Raw genomic sequence first — 20,176 nt, forward strand, 5'->3', positions numbered from 1 at the left:
TGTAAATACATAAAAACAATTTGAAACTAAAGAAAAACAATAGAAGTATACACCCAAAAACAGTGGAAAGTAACTTAAAAAATTCATTCCATAGGATATGACTTCCATCTAGGAGAATAGTGTTATTGTCGTACCATTTGGCACTGCTCGCTGCTACGCTCTGCCAAATTCAGTTTATTATTCCAGCCACGCATTGAGTTTATCCAGATTTTGAGAAGGGTCATCTTGTGTTAATCACAAATGTTCTTTGCCATCAAGTTTTGTGTTCCAAACTCATTTGAATTTATAATCTCCTTAATTAATTCCTTTTAATTTTGAATCACATTTAAATGTTAAATGATTTATGTAATGAATTTGTTTCGTTCGATATTTAAAACTAATGTTAAAAGAAAAAGTGTTATAATTCTATCCCAATAATGTTATAATTGCAAAGGTTTGTAACTATGGGTGGACGTTTGTTACTCTTTCATGTAAAAACTACTAAATGGCTTTGAATGAAATTTAGTATACGAGTAGGTTATATTTTAACTCAGCACATAAGATGTACTGATTCACGTGAATAATTTCGCGGAGTATAGCTGGTTTTATATAAAAAAAAGATCACAGTTTTTTTTTTTTACAACACGGGGGGCAAACGAGCACGCGGCTTACCTGATGGTAAGTGACTACCGCCGCCCATGATCACCCACAACACCAACGGCATTGCAGGTGTGCTGCCGGCCTTTTAAAAAGCAATATACTCTTTTCTTGAAGGTTATGTTGTCGTATCGGTTCGGAAATACTGCTGCTGGAAGCTGATTCCAAAGAATGGTTGTGCGTGGAAGAAAGTGCCTTGAAAAACGCACGGTGGAAGACCGCCACTCGTCCAGATGATTGGGATGAAACTTTAGTTTGTGGCGGGTTGTACGGTGGTGAAAATCAGCAGCAGGTATCAATCCGAACAATTCCTCAGAACACTCCCCATGCTAAATTCGGTAGAAGATGCACAGAGATGCAACATCTCTGCGCAGTTTCAGTGGGTCAAGTCGGACAGTAAGGCGTTGACTATCGATAATTCGAGCCGCCCGACTTTGAATGCGGTCTAACGGAAGGAGTTGGTACTGTGGCGCTCCTGCCCACAGGTGAGAACAGTATTCCATATGCGGCCTGACTTGGGCTTTTTATAATTTCAGGCGGTGTTCTGGCATGAAATATATTCTCACCCTGTTGAGCACTCCTAACTTTTTGGAAGCTATCTTAGCCTTCTCCTCCAGATGACCGCAAAACTGGACGTCGCAAGATATATCAACGCCCAGAATTCCTAGACTCGACTTTTTATCAAGGGAAGTGCCCTGAAAGTGAGGAGATACGTCAAACGGCGTCTTTTTTGCGGTAAACGCGCAGACTTGTGTCTTTTTGGGGTTAAATTGGACAAAATTTTGTTCACCCCAGATCAAAACTTGATGGAGTGAAGTTTCGATTTCAGACACAAGTCTATTCCGGCACTCATCGGTATGTGCCCGCGAGATCTTTGCATGACCGGTATATAATGTATCTCCTGTACTGTCGTCTGCATAGCAATGAATATTACTTATCTGTAACATATCATTGATATGCAGAAGAAACAGAGTCGGAGATATATCTTAGCAAGTATACAGTACCTATAAATCATCATATCATCATTTTAACCCTTAACTGTTCATTGCTGAACGTAAGCCTCTTCCTTGGCGGGGTTTTCCGGTGCGCTTGGCAAGTAATTTATTTGCAGTTAGGCTTTAGAGATGGTTTAAGAGAGACGCTACCCATCACTCGCCCTTCCTTAGTCGTCTTTTACGACACCCGCGGGAAAAGAAAGAGCGGTCTATTCTATGCCGGGACTGTACGAAAATGTCAGGAATTACTGACGCAAATAACTCAGAAGGTGATGATAGATCAAAATCTGATGGGTTTTTGATAAAATTGACTAAAACCAGACAACAATATCATAAAGTGAATAAGTAATATTACTTAGCAAAGAAAAAGGGCAGCATAAATAGTTACTAAATTAATATGAGATCAACACAAGAAGTTTTTATTCTAGCTTTTATCCACAACTTTGATCGCGTGACTTATATATGTCGACTGATTGAAGTAAAAAGCCAGCTTATAATCTTTTCCATTCTATATAGTACGCGTATACTAAATTTCATAGTTTTTTTTATACAATTTAGAATGGCAAACAAGCTGACGGCCCACCTGTGGAAAGTGGTAACTGTCGCCTATAGACATGAGCAGTATCATGGACATAACAGAGTATACTGTTTCGCCCATGATACCTCCCATGCGTTGCCATTCCTGAGGACTCAGGTGTTATTCCTCTGTACCCAGTAAATTCACGCCATATCCCACCCTTCAAACCGAAACACAGCCATGCAAACGAATGGGACAGAGGTACCCAAGCAATCGACTTTTGTACAAAGTCTCCCTCTGGTAAATAGTAATTGGTTAAGCCGTTTATACGCTATAAGGTAATAAAGAAATTCAAATGTATATTATTAATGATGAATTAATAAATCTTTTTGTTGTATCTTTTTATTTTTATTGCTGTGCCTTTATTTAAATGCAACCATTTAGTGCAAATAAATGATTAGATTTGATTGGACCTTTCGGAAGTTGTTTAAAATTATGTGTTAAATCTATTTATATATCTATATTATTATTAAACGAATGATAAATAAGAGAAAACAGAGTATACATAAATTAGCAGCGTCTAGGGCCCTCCAAAGTGGTTTAGTCCGGCCCTGTGGCTTATTAGCATTGCAAATGGTACCAAGAACAATTGAGTGCAGAGTTTTATGTTATACAGAGTTTTGTTTATCCATATTTATACTCTATGAATATACATGAAAGAAAAACGAGTTGATGGGTCCTTATTTCAAAAATTTGTTCCACATAAAACAAATAATAAGATATACCAGAGGGAAACATTGTAAAAAAGTCATTTGCTTGGGTACCTCTGTCGCATAAAAAGAAAATATTTAGTTTCGTCAAGAAATATACATTGAAAAAATAATAGACAAATATGTACTTACATACTTAGAGGTAACATTTGTGTTAAGTGTGTGTACCTTGTTCATATTATTTAGTCCATTTACACTGGACCATCTGAGAGATAGCACTGGGTATATTAAAGGCATACTTGTTAATGGATGCGGCATATAAAAGCGTACAAATATTTTTTCTGTTTAGTAATATTTAACGTAAGACTGAACATACACGCTTGAGTTAGTGTACCAAGTAATATTATTTACTACTTATCTACTTACGATAATTTAAAATTTTTGATATGGTATCTGTCCGGTTTTTTCATTCAGAAACTTTCAATGTGTCTTTTAAGTTTTACACAAAAATCTTTTAAATTTCTATTATTGATTGACGTTTTATTTTTTTCAGGTACTGATTTCCAGTTAAAAAAAAGTACGAAAATAGTGTTGTTTCCAGAAATAAACTGGCAATGGGATATGGTAAGTTATACTTAATGATTAGATATAATTAGCTTAAAAATAGGAGTATCATATCTGTCGAGAAAAATATAAATTCGAGTTAATAGCAAATATACCACCTCTGACATTTCGAAACTAATTGTCACCATCTTGTGTCTGTCATGTCGTAGTATGTCCCTCGCACGCTGCCCCCATTTATATCTCGTCAGATAACGACAGTTTGTTCTCACGTACGTGTCTTAACTTGGATATTTTTCAGCAAACGTTAATATGGATTGCACCTTCGTTTCAATATCTTACACTAATATAATATCATATTATAAATTGGTTAATAAAAAATATTGTAATTATATAAAGGAAATTTTGATAATTAGATATTGAATTAAATTCATTTAAGCATTTGGCGTTCCATTGTTTCTGCCTACCCTAATGGGAGACAGGCGAGACAGATATGTATGTATGTATGTATGAATTAAATTCATTTTAACTTAATTTATTAATTTAACTCGATGGAAAAAGGAGTATGCGTGCGCTATCTTTACCTAAATAGACTATATATGAAGTCATTCACTCTGTATTTGTTGAAACTAAATCATAAATTTTTAAACATTTCTGTATATTATTTTTATTTATTTATTTATTTATTTAGACTTAATTGTACACAAAAAATTACAATGATATAATTTATATTAAATAAAGGTATACAACAGGCGAGCTTAATTCTGTAAGAGTTCTCTTCCAGCAAACCTTGAGTGGAAAGAGCGTTAATTACCAGCAGGCAGTGTGCGTACATTAGAGGCGGAATTTGTTTCTGTAATATTAAGAAATATTATTGATGTCTATTAATTCCTCTCTTTTCGTGAGTAGGCAAAGTAGATAAAATCTCTACTGAGAAATCAGTTCAGAATACAAAGGGGTACCTAAAAAAGGTGAAAGCCCTTAAAAATAAAATAAAAAAATCTTATTTTCCAAGAGCACAAAAACAATGTATTAAAAAATAAAAATAAATTATATTCGACCACTCGAATTACTGATGTAATTCTATGATAATAAAATTTACTTTGGAATTCCTGCTTATTAATGCTTTTTCGGTATTTAAAAATTTTAAAAGTCAATTCGTCATAGTCGTAGAATACTGACGGATCTGACAAAGATTACATATAAAGATCCGTGAGTATTCTACGACCATGACGAATTGACCATATATTTCTAATTATTTCTTGTGAAATACAAATTTTGTTCTTTTTTTTTAATACAACTTAGAATGGCAAACGAGCAGTACCATGGACATAACAGAGTATATTGTTTCGTCCATGATACCCCCCATGGTTGCCATTCCTGAGGGCTCAGGTGTTATTTCTCTGTACCCAGTAAATTCACGCCATATCCCACCCTTCAAACCGAAACACAGCTATGCAAACACAACTGCTTCACGGTTGAAACACAAATGGGACAGAGGTACCCAAGCAATCGACTTTTGTACAAAGTCTCCCTCTGGTAGCTCTATAAATAGACTATATATATATATAGATTTTTTAAAAAAAATCTTACCTTGTAGAAGAATTCTGCATCTTATTGTTTGGTCGAAGATTTAGAATGTGTAGAATAACAGTAGTAGTAGTAAACTCCCATAAACACAATTCAAAAATAACCATATACCATCGAGTAAGCTATATTTTTGTTTATCCTTTATAAGAATACATTTTACATTCGAAGATAAAGAGTGTTCAATTATAATTATTTAATAGATCATTTCATGGTATTGTTAAAGAACGCGACATCTTATAGAAATTAAAGACAAAAGGAAACCATTGTATGAAATGTCTTTGATAAATCTTTTTCATTAGTAAGAGATCTTGCCTCACAAAAGGATTTGATGTTCATTTTAATGAACGTTGGATGTAACAAATTGATGTAACAACCACATATTTTTATTGCAGTATTCTATATTTTTTTATGCAATTTAAAATGGTCAATTCGTCCTAGTCGTAGAATACTGACGGATCTGACGAATATTACATATAAAGATCCGTCAGTATTCTACGACCATGACGAATTGACCATATATTTCTAATTATTTCTTGTGAAATTAAATTTTGATCTTTTTTTTTAATACAACTTAGAATGGCAAACGAGCACTACCATGGACATAACAGAGTATATTGTTTCGCCCATGATACCTCCTATGTGTTGCCATTCCTGAGGACTCAGGTGTTATTCTTCTGTACCCTATTCCTAGACTAAGACTAGACTTCCACGTAAATCACTACATTAAATATTCTATATATTAAGTTAAAATATAGCCTACTCTTGTACCAAATTTCATTCAAATCTGTTTTGTAGTTTTTGCGTAAAATAGTAACAAAAATATGTAAATCCGTCCACCGTTTGTTAGAATTTTTTACGTCTATAATATAAAAATGAATCGCTGAATGTGTTGCTAAGCGCAAATCTCGAAAACATCTGAACCGATGTCACTAATTCTTTTTTAAAATATTCCTTGAAGTACGAGGATGGTTATGGGTTACAGAGAGAAAAAAATTTAAAAATTTCCAGAAAAAGTGTAAAAACACTTTTCTTTACTCCTATATAAGCGATTCGTAACAATACTTAAAAGTCAATTTGAACTTTAATACCATACCCATAAAGTTCAAGTGTTAGGAGAGAGGTTTCGGGAAGGCAAAACAATCGAGTGACGTTAGTTTCGTATAAATATTGATGTCAATATTTGTCAATATTTATATGATAGTAACATTCGTTTAACTAATACACACAACGAATATCAGAATAAATACTAAAAAAAAAAAACAAATAATTTAAGAATCGGCTGTAAAGCGATACGAAATTGGCGGAGTCAGCTGGTTTATTATATTTTTTTTTTTTTTTTTTGGTGGATGAAAATGGTATGGTAGCCCCGCCTGCGCTAACGGGATACGCTGGCGGAGCACCAGTGAAGGGTGATAGATGAGAATGAAAACAGGCCAGTTAGCCCATCATGATGAATTCATCAGGAATTAACCATGATAGTTTCCGGGGGAACCGCGAGGAGGTCGACCTGGTTGGGTATATTGCTAGCAATGGGATTTTTAGTCTCCATTACTAACAATCCCTTTCCCCCCGCTGGTTTATTATATTAATAGGGTTTTTTCTATTTAATTCCAATAATATCTATATTAAATTTGTCAATTAAAATGTATTTTGCATGCCTGTATACGGGCTGATTTCGCAGAATAAATGCTATACTATTATAATCCTTTATGATATTTTATATATGCAAATTAATTACTTTATTTTATTTGATTTAATAAAAGAAATCTATAATGTTGCAATTTTTATTTTTATATTTAAAAATTAGGTCATAGTTGATATTATTTAAATTATAATTGTGACTAATATGTGACCAACATGAAGGGGACCTTAGTCATTGCAAAAAGAATTCCAGAATTGACATAAGATATTAAAAAATACTGGTAATATTTTAGAAAGTTCCCAAAAAGATAAAAATATATGACCAAAAATAAAATTTTAACTAATTAGACCAATTGCGATGATAATTATGAATTATTTATTTATTTATTAAATGTATGTTTACGAGGTTAATTCTAAAAGCATTCTCTCCCAGTCAACCTTTGGGAAGTGTCCGAATACTCTAATAATGACCTTTTTGTTTAAATTATTTATTAAAATTTTCTAATAATTAACAATACTTATTGTTACTATTTTTTCTACCCAAATATTATTTAAAAGCTTAGCAGTAAAACTCTTTTTCGTAATATGGTATACTTATTGAAAATCCTTTAACAATTCATGTAATATTTTTTTTGTGGAACACAATTTTAATTATAAAATGTCACAATGGAATGTATTAGTTAGACATTCTAAGACGATCTATTGATAATTGCTCCAGTTATCAGTAATAAAATATCTCTTTACCAAACATAATTTTGTATTTTAGTAATGTCTGACGAAAGTTAGAATCAAAAAGAGATATCATTATTATTCCGCGAGATGGCGCGTAACGACTAAATTTGTCACCGCTGCGAGCGAGTGACGGCTGAAAATCTACGCGCCCTGTTCGCCGCTTGAATGCGAAACGATGTTTATTTTAAAGCATTTAGAGAGATGTCAATTTATAAACGTGAATAAAGTAATAAATTACTCTGTGACGCGACACAATTTAAATTGCTGGCCATTCAATAATAAAGGTGTTCAGTATAATTGATGTTTTTTTTTAAAATGGTAACCCCACCGCACTATCGGTATACACCGGCAGGGCACCAGTGAAGAATGGTAGGTGAGGATAGAGCAGGTCAGTTAGTCCATCATGACGAATTCAACAAGAATTGTTCACGATGGTTTCCAGGGGGAAGCACGTGGAGGTCGTCCAAATAGATGTCCTATTGCTAGCAATGGGGCTGTCAAACTCTATTGCCAATAATCCCTATCCCCCAGTATAATTGATGTCATCAAGAGATCAAGTAATTACAAATTCATTATTACTATTATATCACCTGTTGATTGCCTACTGCTGAACAAGCTTTCCCGATGAGGGGAGCTTTACCAGTAGTTGCCATGCTTGGCAGGCTAGGGTGATGTTTTAAGAGGGATGCTGCTGCCATCCCTCGAGCTTTAAGTTCCTTTAGTAGCCTCTTACGACACCTACAGAAAAGGAAGGAAAAATTACAAATTACACGCTGGTTATAGGTGTTTATTTTAATCAATCAATTAATGAATTTATTTACATTATAATTTAATATGTTTAATTTTTATACTATATCTTAATATAAGAAAGATGCGACTTTGGTGTACTTAAAGTGTACTTTGTACAGCTTGATAAGTTTTTAATTTATGACTAGATGCCCCTAAAAAATTTGCTATAGATAAATGAAATCTCTTTTTAGACGTAAGTTCACCTTTGCTTCATTATTACCAATTGTTATAATTTCTGTATGTTTTAGTGCAATAAAGAGTGTATAAACTAAAATTTCATCCCAACCATCTGGACGAGTGACGGTCCTCCACCGTGCGTTTTTCAAGGCACTTTCTCCCATGCACAACCACTCTTTGAAATTAACTGCCAGCAGCAGTATTTCCGAACCGATACGACAACATAACCTTCAAGAAAAGAGCATATTACTTTTTAAAAGGCCGGCAGCACACCTGCAATGCCGTAGGTGTTGTGGGTGACCATGGGCGGCGGTAGTCACTTATATACTATATACTATATATATATATATATATATATATATATATATATATATATATATATATATATATATATATATATATATATATATATATATATATATATAAAGGTTCTGAATTCGAATGAATCATAAAAGATAAAGACTCCTAAGATCTTTTCAAAGGGTCTATTTAAATAAGAAATATTTCTATTCTATTGTACGTTACTCTGTACGAGCGAATGAATGAACCTTACAATTTAGTTTTTAGAATTTTACTAATTAAAAACAGAATAATCGAGACCACTAATGTTAATTACATTTATGAATAGAATATTATATTATTCTAGAAGTCTCTATTTATCTCTATTCTTTATAACTTGACTAGTTTAATTAATTAACATCTAAATTAACTAGAAAGAAATGTAATAAAGAATTCCAAGTACGAATACATTAGATAAAATGAATAAAAAAATATGAAAGAAGCATCCATTTTATATTCTGTTAATATCTAAAGCAGGTGCCCGGAATCGCCTATTTTCTTTTAAGTAGATCGAGGTAACTTGAAATTCACATCGTCTGTAACATATGTTACGAAACTATGAAAAAAGCGTTAACATTTTTTTTTGTCAAAGTATTACTTTATTCATGGAGAAATGGTCAAATATATAGGATTATTTGAAAGTGTTTTGTTTTATGCAACGTAGACAAATAAGCTGACGTGGGCCGTAGAACGTGGGCCTGATGGAAAGTGGTAACCGTGGTCTATAGACATGAGCAGTACCACGGACATAACAGAGTACACTGTTTCGTCCATGATACCCCCAAGCGTTGCCATTCCTGAGGACTCAGGTGTTATTCTTTGTACCCTGTAAATTCACTGCCATACATGCCGAAACACAGCCATGCAAACACAACTGCTTCACGGTAAAAACACGAATGGAACAGAGGTGCCCAAGCAAACGACTTTTCTATTGTGTTCTGCGTATAACACTAAAAAAATATTTTATAATTATTGTAGTATGTAAAAATATGATATATATTTTTCACTACATCTGCCCTTCATACACTTGCTATTTTTATCTAATGGTTACTTGGTAGAGAATGACATGGCATTTTCCCCCTTTTTCCCCCTATATTTATAGTCTTCTCCTAGTATAAAGTAGGTAATCTGGTAGTTAAACAATATTTGCAAAGGGAAAACGGATCGTTAGTTAGACGAACAGTTAGCGACCCTATTGATAGCAATATAGGGTATATTATATCAGAACGACCTCCAAGCGATTCTTGTTATTGTTGAATTCGTTACGATAGGCAAACTGAACTGCTTCATCCTCACCTATCATCCCTCACTGGTGCCCCGCCAGCGTATAAAGATAGCGCAGAATGGATTACCATTCTATTATCATCCGTTAAGAGAAATATTTGCAAAATTGAGGCATGATTTATTTTTTTAAGTGAAATTCAAAATGTGTATATTATATTAAAAACAATATGGGGGAAACGAAACGGCAAAAAAGGCTCGATAACCGCACGGCAAATGTTTACTTTCCCGGAGGCTATTTTTTACGTGATAAATTTTATTTGTCTGTTGTATTTCACTTCCTATAACCCTCATCTTTACTCGAGAGAGAGATATTTCGTTGAAATCCGTTCAGCCATTCAGACGTAACAAACATCTTCACAAACTTTCGCTATAATTTTGTTTTGTAAACAAATCTATTTGATTGTTTCAGGACTAGGTACTCGTAGTTAAATTTTAGAGACCCTTGAGATCTTAAGACCTTTGACACGATAAGTTGTTATGCTATTTCTATAAATTACTAAACAATTAATTAATTAATTAATTATTGAAATAAAATTTAAATAATTAATGTAATAAACTTTAGTTAATTAATTAAAATTATTTTTTGTATCACTGAACAAACATGTATATATCCACCTGATGGTAAGTGGTTACCGTAACCTATGAACGCCTGCAATATCAGGGGCATTAAACGTAAGTCAATCCAGAGAAAATCCCTTTACCCTTTTTTTATAAACCCTATGTCTTTTGTAAATACTTCGTTAGGGAGTTAGTTCCATAACGTAAGAGTTCGTGGAGGCGCTAAGGTATGGGGGAGAACTCCCTGTCGGTGGCGAGCTGTATTATATTAGAAAGTGGTCGTGTGCATTGTTAAATAATTAATTAAAAAAGTTTAAGTTTTAATTATTAATTAATTACCGGAAAACTTACCTCAAAAAGTCAAATCTTAAATATTTATTTTCAGTATTAAATTTATTTATTATAAAGACGTTAAATTACAAAAAAATATAATCTTAATTTGGCAGCAAGTAATAAAGCATACTAATTATTAAAATAATCTTTTATATAGATTTTACTTTTTATTTTCTTGAAACTGAATCATGAATATCTAATTAATGGATTATTTTGTATAAATTATATTATTTCTAATATTAAATTTCTTTTTAATAAGTAGACATACAGGGTATTTACTTTATAAATTTGGCAAAAAAATATGGCTACTTTATATGACAGAATGTTTTCAGAATATAATGGAAGTGCTTCATTATCACCATCATATCAGCCGTTATCTGATTAACATAGGCCTCCGTTTATCCGGAGCTTGATCAGTAGTCGCCAAGCTTGGTAAGCGGATTGGCAATCGCAGTTAGATTTTGGTGATGTTTGTTTTAGTAATGAATAGGAGCACCGCTGCCCATCCCTCGACCATTAAGACCCCTTAATCACCTCTTACGACACCCATGGAAAAGAAAGTGGCCTATTCTATGCTGGAACCACACGGCCAAATTTAATATAAAATGCTAATTTATATTTCTGTCTACATACCCCTGTGAACCCGAGGCGGAACGTTAGTTAATATAACAAGAAAAATATCTCAAATTGCGAAAAAAGATTATCAGATTTACAATATAGATGTGACGGGGGAAAGGGATTGTTAGTAATGGAGTTTGACAGCCCCATTGCTAGCAATATGCCTTATTAGGTCGACCTCCACGTGGTTCCCCCTGGAAACCATTATGAACAATTCTTGTTGAATTCGTCACGATGGGCTAACTAACCTACTTCATCCTCACCTATCATCCTTCACTGGTGCCCTGCCGGTGTATACCGATAGCGCGGGTGGGGTTACCATTCCATTATCATCTGTTAAAAAAAAATATAGATGCGACGATATTATTTTAAATATACGAGTATTTTCCTTTAAGCAAAATGGTTTACAATCATGTAAATCAGTACGGTATAGTAACTGGCACGAACCATTGTCTATTCTCTGTCCATAGATACTATCTTACAAAACGAATAAATGAAAAAAAAAAGACGAATTAAATAATGAGATCTGATAACGCGAACATTAATTCATAAACGTCAAAAATGGGTGAGTGTACCATTATCGTACACGCTACACCACTCAGAGGTGATATAGTGACGCGTCAGTCAAATGCCGGATTATCTCAGGGGATCCTTTGTAAGCTACACTAATGGGTGGGAGGATATACGGGAACTTGTGTTAACACGGCCACATTTGTTCCTGTATGAATATCGTTGCGTTTCGTATAAATCTTGATAATAGTCTCCAGAAATGCAAATAAACGGTACAGAAATTGATTCTATTTGTCGCAGCTAGCGATATACAAAAACTTTTTATTCTATATTGTACACAAACATAATGTTAAGATCAATTTAATAAGAGATTTCTTTAAGCAAAGCTTTTTAAGTAAATTAAATTGTTATTTAATTAAAAAATAATGCAAACGCAAACGCGCGCGCGCACACACACACAAACACACACACACACACGCACATGTACACGCACATGCACACGCACACGCACACGCACACGCACACGCACACGCACACGCACACGCACACGCACACGCACACGCGCGCACGCACACGCGCGCACGCACACACACACACACACACACACACACACACACACACACACACACACACACACGTCAGCATAGTGATAAGTATTATATACTTGGCGATTCCCCTATTTCGAATGACAGACTAATCCATATCAGTTATGTATTTAGCATGTATTTTTTTTTTATTTAAATTAGAGCAAATGAAGCTTAATTAAGGTTGATTAAATTTGGATCCAGAGTCGGAGTGTAATTTACTTTATATAATTTATAATTGTTTCAAAAGTTTTTTTTTTTTTGGACGATCTCTGTGGCGTAACGGTAGGCACTTGGCTTCCCCGAGTTCGATTCTCTTTCAGGCCAGTATAGGAAACAAAATTTTCTAAATTGGCTGGGAAACGTGACCTAATTGTTCATGCGTGATTCCTCACAACACATCCTGGCTTGAGAACCATACGAGAATTAATTTGACTGTGTGGCACTTATTTATTATTAACTTTTAACCCTTTTACCTGTGACGTCGCCCGCATGACCGGAATATATTCATTGACCGGGACAAAAATACCTTTTTGGCTACGGCCTATAGGGTATAAACTTCTTTATCAAGGGGGAAAGATATTGTTAGTAATGCGGACTACCAGTCCCATTGCTAGCAATACACCCTGCTGATCGACCTCTACGTGGTCTACCCTGGAAATCATTGTGATGAATACACTTGGAATTCAGCACGATGGGCTAACTGACCTGCATTTTCATACTCACCTATCATCCATCACTGGTGCGCCGCTAGCGTAGGTATACCGTTAGCACAGGCGGGGCTACCATTCCATTATCATGTATTGAATAAAAAAAAAACCTTTTCTATGCCATATAGTACGGGTATATTAAATTTTATAGTAACTTGTAACAAACACACTTTGACATTTAAATGTAATTTAATGTTAGTAAGGATTCATAATATATTTATATTGCTTCAAAAAAGAACGAAATTGATTAACAATTAACTATTTAGTGAAGTGTGTTCTTATATCTAAAACTTTAGAGATTTCTCGTAATAAACCTAATGAAGTGATCTAAATCTATAAATCAATAATTGAGAAATACAAATTAAATTCAAAAAGGAATGTTGACATTTTAACTTATTTTTTTTCTTATTAGATTACTTTATTTTTCATTTCTAATGAAAGATTTTGGTATATACCTATATATTATATATGCATATAGGCAGAAGTAAAATCCTAGGCCATCATTTATGATATGACGATTTTTTAAAGAGCATTGTAGAAAGAAAAATAGAGGGCAAAAGAAGAAGAGGAAGACCGAGCAATAACTACATGGGACAGATAAAAGAAACACTAGGTGTCATGTCGTATAGGAAGGTCAATATATATATATAAAATATAATTGGAAACAAAATATTAGTAGTCTACTTTATCTATGTACGTTACTTTATATATGTAATTATCATAATCGCTTACATCAAAATATTTATTTATATCTAACGAAATATATAATAACTAAACCAAGGTTCGTGATATTTGCCCATATTATTTTAGAGTTCATTGACTCGTCTTTGTTGTAACTTTAATTGTAATTGGCCAATGAACTCTGTTATTGTGGAAGTATAATTCGGAACAATAGGCTCGATTCTGAGATGCCATTTCTCCGAACCTATCTTTAAAATCAGAATTTCAATCTGATATTACAGTGAAATCTTTGTTGTAAGGGCCAATATGAACAAATTTTCTAATGGATTCACGCCGAAACTTATTCTAATTTAAATTGCCATCAATAATTAATGAATTACCTGCGAATATTTGTAACAAAACATATAACCCCATCAGCCTGTAACTGTCCACTGCTGAACATAGGTTTTTTATGGGTAAAAATGGCGTGGTAATCCGCCTGCGCTATCGGTATACACTGGGGTACTAGTGAGAGGTGATAGGTTAAGATGAAAAGGCAGGTCAATTAGCTCATTGTGACGAATTCAATGATAAATTAATCAAGATAATTTCCAGAACAACCGCGTGGAAGTCGACCTGATAGGGTATATTGATAGTAAGGGGGACTAACGTCCCCATTACTAACGATCCCTTCCCCCCTGAATATAGATTTAGGCATAGGTTATAAAGCAATCGTTGTGAATTCTGATATTATTTAATAATAATAGTAATTTTTATTTTCAGTCTACAATTTGGTTAATTTTGTTAGCAACAATTTTTTTACAAATTATGTTAGTAAAGAAAAAATTAGCATTCGAATAAACCAATACACTGAGATGTGACCCAGCCGACTAGATCAGCATCTGAATGAAATGCCTAATTATAGGCGAGTTATATTTCTCGCCTATTATTTGCGATGGAGAAGAAAAATAGACTATAATTTACAAGATAATAAAATAAAAAATGTATCCTGACCACGTGGATGAAGTTATTGGTAAAATGTTGTAGTAAATAAATTTTGTAATACCTTATTAACTTGTATTTGTTTTCAAAAAGTTTATGGCATGTGTTTTTTTTTTTTATTATACTGCTACTTCAATAATCTTATAGGTTATTAGATGTAGATACCTAGAAATGTTCTCTGTAGAATGGATCGTTATCCAATTGTACAGTCCCCTTCATAAAATATCAAGTTGGGAGCTTGTACTCTTGTAACAGCTGATATCGGAGACTAGTCGAACTGAAAAAGAATCTAGAACTTTTTTTCTCTGAACGCCTTTGTCTACAAACCATCTGTTCCCAAAGACAATAGAGAAAGTTAAGAATGTATTTCAAGACAAAGGGCAATAATCCTTTAACATATTCCACTTTGGATAAATTCTTTTTGCTGCCCTTTCGGTAACCGGCCCGTATAATCGAATAGGCATTTATATCACCAAAGGGTAAGTAACTGCCTAAGAAATCCACGCCTCCCTTATACTGGCTAATAGAGTAGATACTGTACGTGACTTGAAAATAATCTATTCTAGTTTATTGGATCTGCGTTGCTTGTTTGTTACATGGGAGCTTGGCGTATATTAGCTATTAGGATGGTAGAATTGGATAACTTTAAAAATATAACTCAAATATTGGATATTAGAGTCGCGTAGAGCAGGGATTCCTAAAATGTAATTCTAAAATAAATTAATCTCCATTATTAACAACAAATTTGTAACATAAAATAAAGTTTGGAAACCCCAGGCGTAGAAGATGTTTTATGTAGTTTACTAGCTTTTACCTATGACTGCGTTTGCATGATCGGGACTTGTTATAGCCTATGTACTTTTACCATATAGTACGTACACATTTCGTTTCATGACTTCTAAAGAACCGCTCAAGTCCGAGTTGAACTCACACGCCGAGAATATGTCTCTTGTCTCACTGAAGAAAACATCCTAATGAAATCGAAATATAATTTCCATTATTTCCATTAATTATAATTTTCTTTAATTTCCAAAAAATATTTATCTAATTGTTCCCTCATATCACACGTTAACTGTCCACTGCTGAACGTAGACCTTCCCTATAAGGGGGGTTTTACCAGTAGGTGACAAGCTTGGTAAGCAGGTTGGCAACCACAGTTAGGTTTTGGTGAATTTTAAGAGGGACGCTGCTGCCCATCCTTCGATTATTAAGTTCCCTTAGGGTCCTCTTATGACACTCACAGGAAAAGAAATTGGGGCCATACAGCATTGAATTGTTTGAATATTAAATAATTATTCCATCATAAACATCATCATTTCAGCCATTATGCATTCACTATTGGATATAGGCCTCCCCCATAGACTGCTATAAAGAACAGTCCTGAGTCACCTGCATCCACTGATCCATTTTAGATCATGACTTCGTCTAGTGGGAGGTCGTCATACACTGCGTTTGTCCGTACGGGGTCGCCACTCAAGAACCTTTCTTCCCCATCGGTTGCCGGTTGTTGTTGAATTATTCCATATTCTTATTTAATTAAAACAGTGATCCGTTACCTACCTTCATTACCATTCATGATACACGTATAGCTAGCTAGCTTATATTTCATGCCACTTGTATTTATTACAAGCCACTGTGACGTAGTATGGCATTATTGGAATGCCGAAATGAGCATTTCGCGTGATTCTGCTATATAAACCCAATTCGTTTGAAGCCTCCACTCTTTTACTGTTCTCTGAATGATTTTATTTAATACTGCATTAATTTGTTTTGTAAATAATCCGACAACGAGAATACATGCAATGCTTTATGTTTTTTTCATACGGCTTAGAAAGGCAAACAAGCTGACGGTAAAACCTGATGAAAAGTGGTAACCGTCGCCTATAGACATATGCCTACGGTGTTATTCCTAAGGACTCAGGTATTAAAGTTATTTAAATAAATAAAGTATCGTGCCTCTATGTATTTCTGGCCTTTTATATAGTTTCTTGCCAAACATATATATATACAATAAATTTATACATAATAATTATATCTGCATATGTAAGGTTCCGTTGCCTTTGTCATTCGGGATCCCGGGATTGTATTTTCTATATACGACCCTTCAAACCGAACCACAGCCATGCAAGATCAGCTGTTTCGCAGCTAAAACACAAGTATGACAGAGGTTCACATGTAGAATTTTCAATATAACTACAAATTCTCGTTCTTATGCCACTATGAGGACATTTCATATAAGCCTATATTTATCACAAGAACTCAATCTATGTAAACATTTTTACGAAGCGACTAAAGGAGGGCGAAGGATGGGCAGCAGCGTCTCTCTTAAAACATCTCCAAAGCCTAACTGCGGTTGCCAATCCGCCTGCCAAGCATAGTGACTACTGGTAAACCTAGGGGAAAGCTTATGTTCACCAGTAAAAAGTTAAAAGCTGATGATGATGATGACATTGTATAAATTTTATGTATAATAATTCGCGTGGAATAAAGTCGCGGAAAATAGCTAGTATCGTATAATCGACAAAAGTATTACCTATACTTGTTACCAATTGAAAGGGCAATAAAAGAATGATCTGGCAATAATGATTTTAATAAATCCCAAAAGGAGTTGCCTTCACACACTCTAGCCTAAGAGAACCGGTATTTACCGCCTAACAAGCTCAATCCAATAATTGGTCGCTATCGTAATTTATTGGAAAGAAAGAGAGAGAAGAATGCCGCTCGAGAACATTTCGAATAAGAGCGGCATTAATTGAAGGGATCAAAGATATGAAATTTAAGTACATATTCGGAATGGGCCTGGTATGAACTTTATTACAGGCAAATAAAATCTTAGCAATTTAGTCTGGATAGAAATTTACCTTCATATTGCATATTGCCGTATAACATGAAAATATTTGCGTATTTGTATTTCTGTCATTTATATCAAGTGTAATAAAACCAAGAGTGAAATTGTAGTGTAATAAAAAACAAAAAATGCAATATTGATTAATGCATCGAATTACTTTTTTTTTAAAGGATCAAGTTCTTAATTTGCCTGAATATTTTTTTTTTTTATCATCAAAACCATATTCACTGCTGAACATAGGTCTCTCCTATACACTGCCATAGAAATAGTCTCGAGCCACCTGCATTCGCTGACTCCCTGAAATGCATTTGAGGTCGTCGCTCCATCTAGTTTGGGGTCGTCCTACATTGCCTGAGGTTGCCACTTAAGAATCTTCGGTTCAGTTATCAGTTCTTCAAAGAAAGGGAATATAATTGGGACAGATATATTCATGCAGTTGACTTTTGTATAAAGTTTTCCTCTTATAATTTTTTGTAAATTCATTTCACTATTTAATCATGTTATGCCAAATAACAGAACTTGCAAGTTGCCAGCCTTAAATATTTACAATCGTAAATCTGGACTCTACTTTCATAGATAAACAAGCAAAAAGAAAACAACAATTTTGAATTTTCACGTATTCTTAGAATAATCATATGAATAAATAAATCCTTATGGTGTAACGGCGATGAATTCCTCAAATTCCATTCACACTTGTCCGCAATTTTATTTATGGCTCATGTTGACAATGTAATCGAGTTGTCTTGAACAAGCATGCGTGTATTTTATTTTATTACATGTTCCCTTCACGGGATGGGATACATTGGTAGACCTATTTAAACGTTTTTATTTCTCCTTAGAGGAACTTAATTTGAACAAATGCATATATACTATATTTATTTATTTATTCTTACATCGATAGTGTTACATATACTTCGTTACAATACAACAATTCATATAAACATGGTAATATATGTATACCAGTTAAAGTTGTAGACAGCATTGACTAATAAATAAACTTAATATATGGAAATATGTAATTAATTAAATTATTTGTATTTTTTACAAAAATACTTCAAAAAAAGGGAAAGAAGATATTTAGATTTTGTGATGGCCTTTAATGTGATTTAATAGTTTATACTTGAAGGTACTCTGTGAATCGTGGAAGATATCGAGCTTTGGATACATTGGTGTATACTACACTATTATATTTGAATTATACAGTCTGTTACTAATATATGTGCGGCAACAAAGCAAGCAGTACCTGGAATGATAAAGTAAATTTTAAATTATGCAATAATCAGAATAAATATATAGAACTGTTTGTAAGAAGTTAATACTCTAAACAAAACTAAAACCAGAAGTGTATTCAATTTTTGGCATATCCACAGAGGCAGTCACGTATGTATGTTAGGTATCCACGCATTCCCGCACATATGCATGCACTCACGTACACGATTGTTGCATAAATAAATTCGAGTATGTTTATTTTAAAAATAGGCTCAATACTGAAAACGATGTAAAACCACAGATTTTAGACTAGTTGGTTTGCAGTGAGTAATTAGGTTACTCCTATCAAAGTAACGAACCGAGCGGTATCTCGAATGACAAAGTAAATGTGAAACTATAGAATAATTGGAATGAATAATTAAATACATTTTCAAATTATCAAAGACAACTAAGACCTTATCTTGGATAAGAGACAAAAGCCTAAAATCGTTTAGACATCTAAAAACTTTCTTCTCAAATATTTGGTACCGAAAATAAATTTCAGGACTAGCTGATTATTTAGTGTTACATTTGAATAGAGTTTGCAAATATATATATATATATACACACACACGCACACGAACCCGCACACGCATACGCACACTTGCACACACACACACACACACACACACACATATTTATGCACACAGGCACGCATGTCGCACTAACGAACTAATGCTTACATGCACACTTGTGTGCAAATATGTTCACACGCACGTACGCATACATATACACTAACACAAACATAAATAAACAGACTTAAAAGCGAATAGACGTTATAACCACAGATTTTAGACTGATTGTTTTGTAGCAAATAATTGGGTTACTTGCGTCAAAACAAGGGACCGAGAAGTATCTGAAATGACAAAGTAAACCTGAAACTATAGAATAATCAGAATAAATAATCAGAAACGTTTGCAAATTGCCAAAGAAAACTGGAGACAAGAGACAAAAAGCCTAAAATCCGTTTAGACATTGTAAAACTTTCTCCTCAAACATTCCGCAACGGAGGGAGGTAAATTTCAGGACCGGCTGATTGTTTTACATTCTTGTAAAGTTTACAAACAAATTCAAAAGGCAAGTTTTCAATTGTATAATCATTTTGATGTGCTATTTGTAATGAATAAACATTTT

At 33.8% G+C, this 20,176-nt stretch overlaps 1 protein-coding gene across 4 annotated transcripts in view; it reads left to right on the forward strand.

Annotated features, from left to right (window-relative positions):
- Window positions 1–20,176, forward strand: part of LOC113510740 (uncharacterized) — a 177,671-nt gene that overhangs the window by 89,605 nt on the left and 67,890 nt on the right. For 2 of the 4 annotated variants that reach the window (XM_052902454.1, XM_052902455.1), the window contains exon 4: window positions 3,412–3,482. The exons of the other annotated variants lie outside the window; for them this stretch is intronic. In XM_052902454.1, coding sequence (XP_052758414.1) covers window positions 3,473–3,482 — 10 coding nt within the window. In that variant the 5' untranslated portion in view covers window positions 3,412–3,472. The remainder of the gene's footprint in view (window positions 1–3,411; window positions 3,483–20,176) is intronic. 4 annotated transcript variants of the gene reach the window in all.

The sequence above is a fragment of the Galleria mellonella genome, unplaced genomic scaffold, assembly GCF_026898425.1.
Source record: "Galleria mellonella isolate WM207_F2 unplaced genomic scaffold, CSIRO_AGI_GalMel_v1 utg905, whole genome shotgun sequence".
Classification (NCBI taxonomy): Eukaryota; Metazoa; Arthropoda; class Insecta; order Lepidoptera; family Pyralidae; genus Galleria; species Galleria mellonella.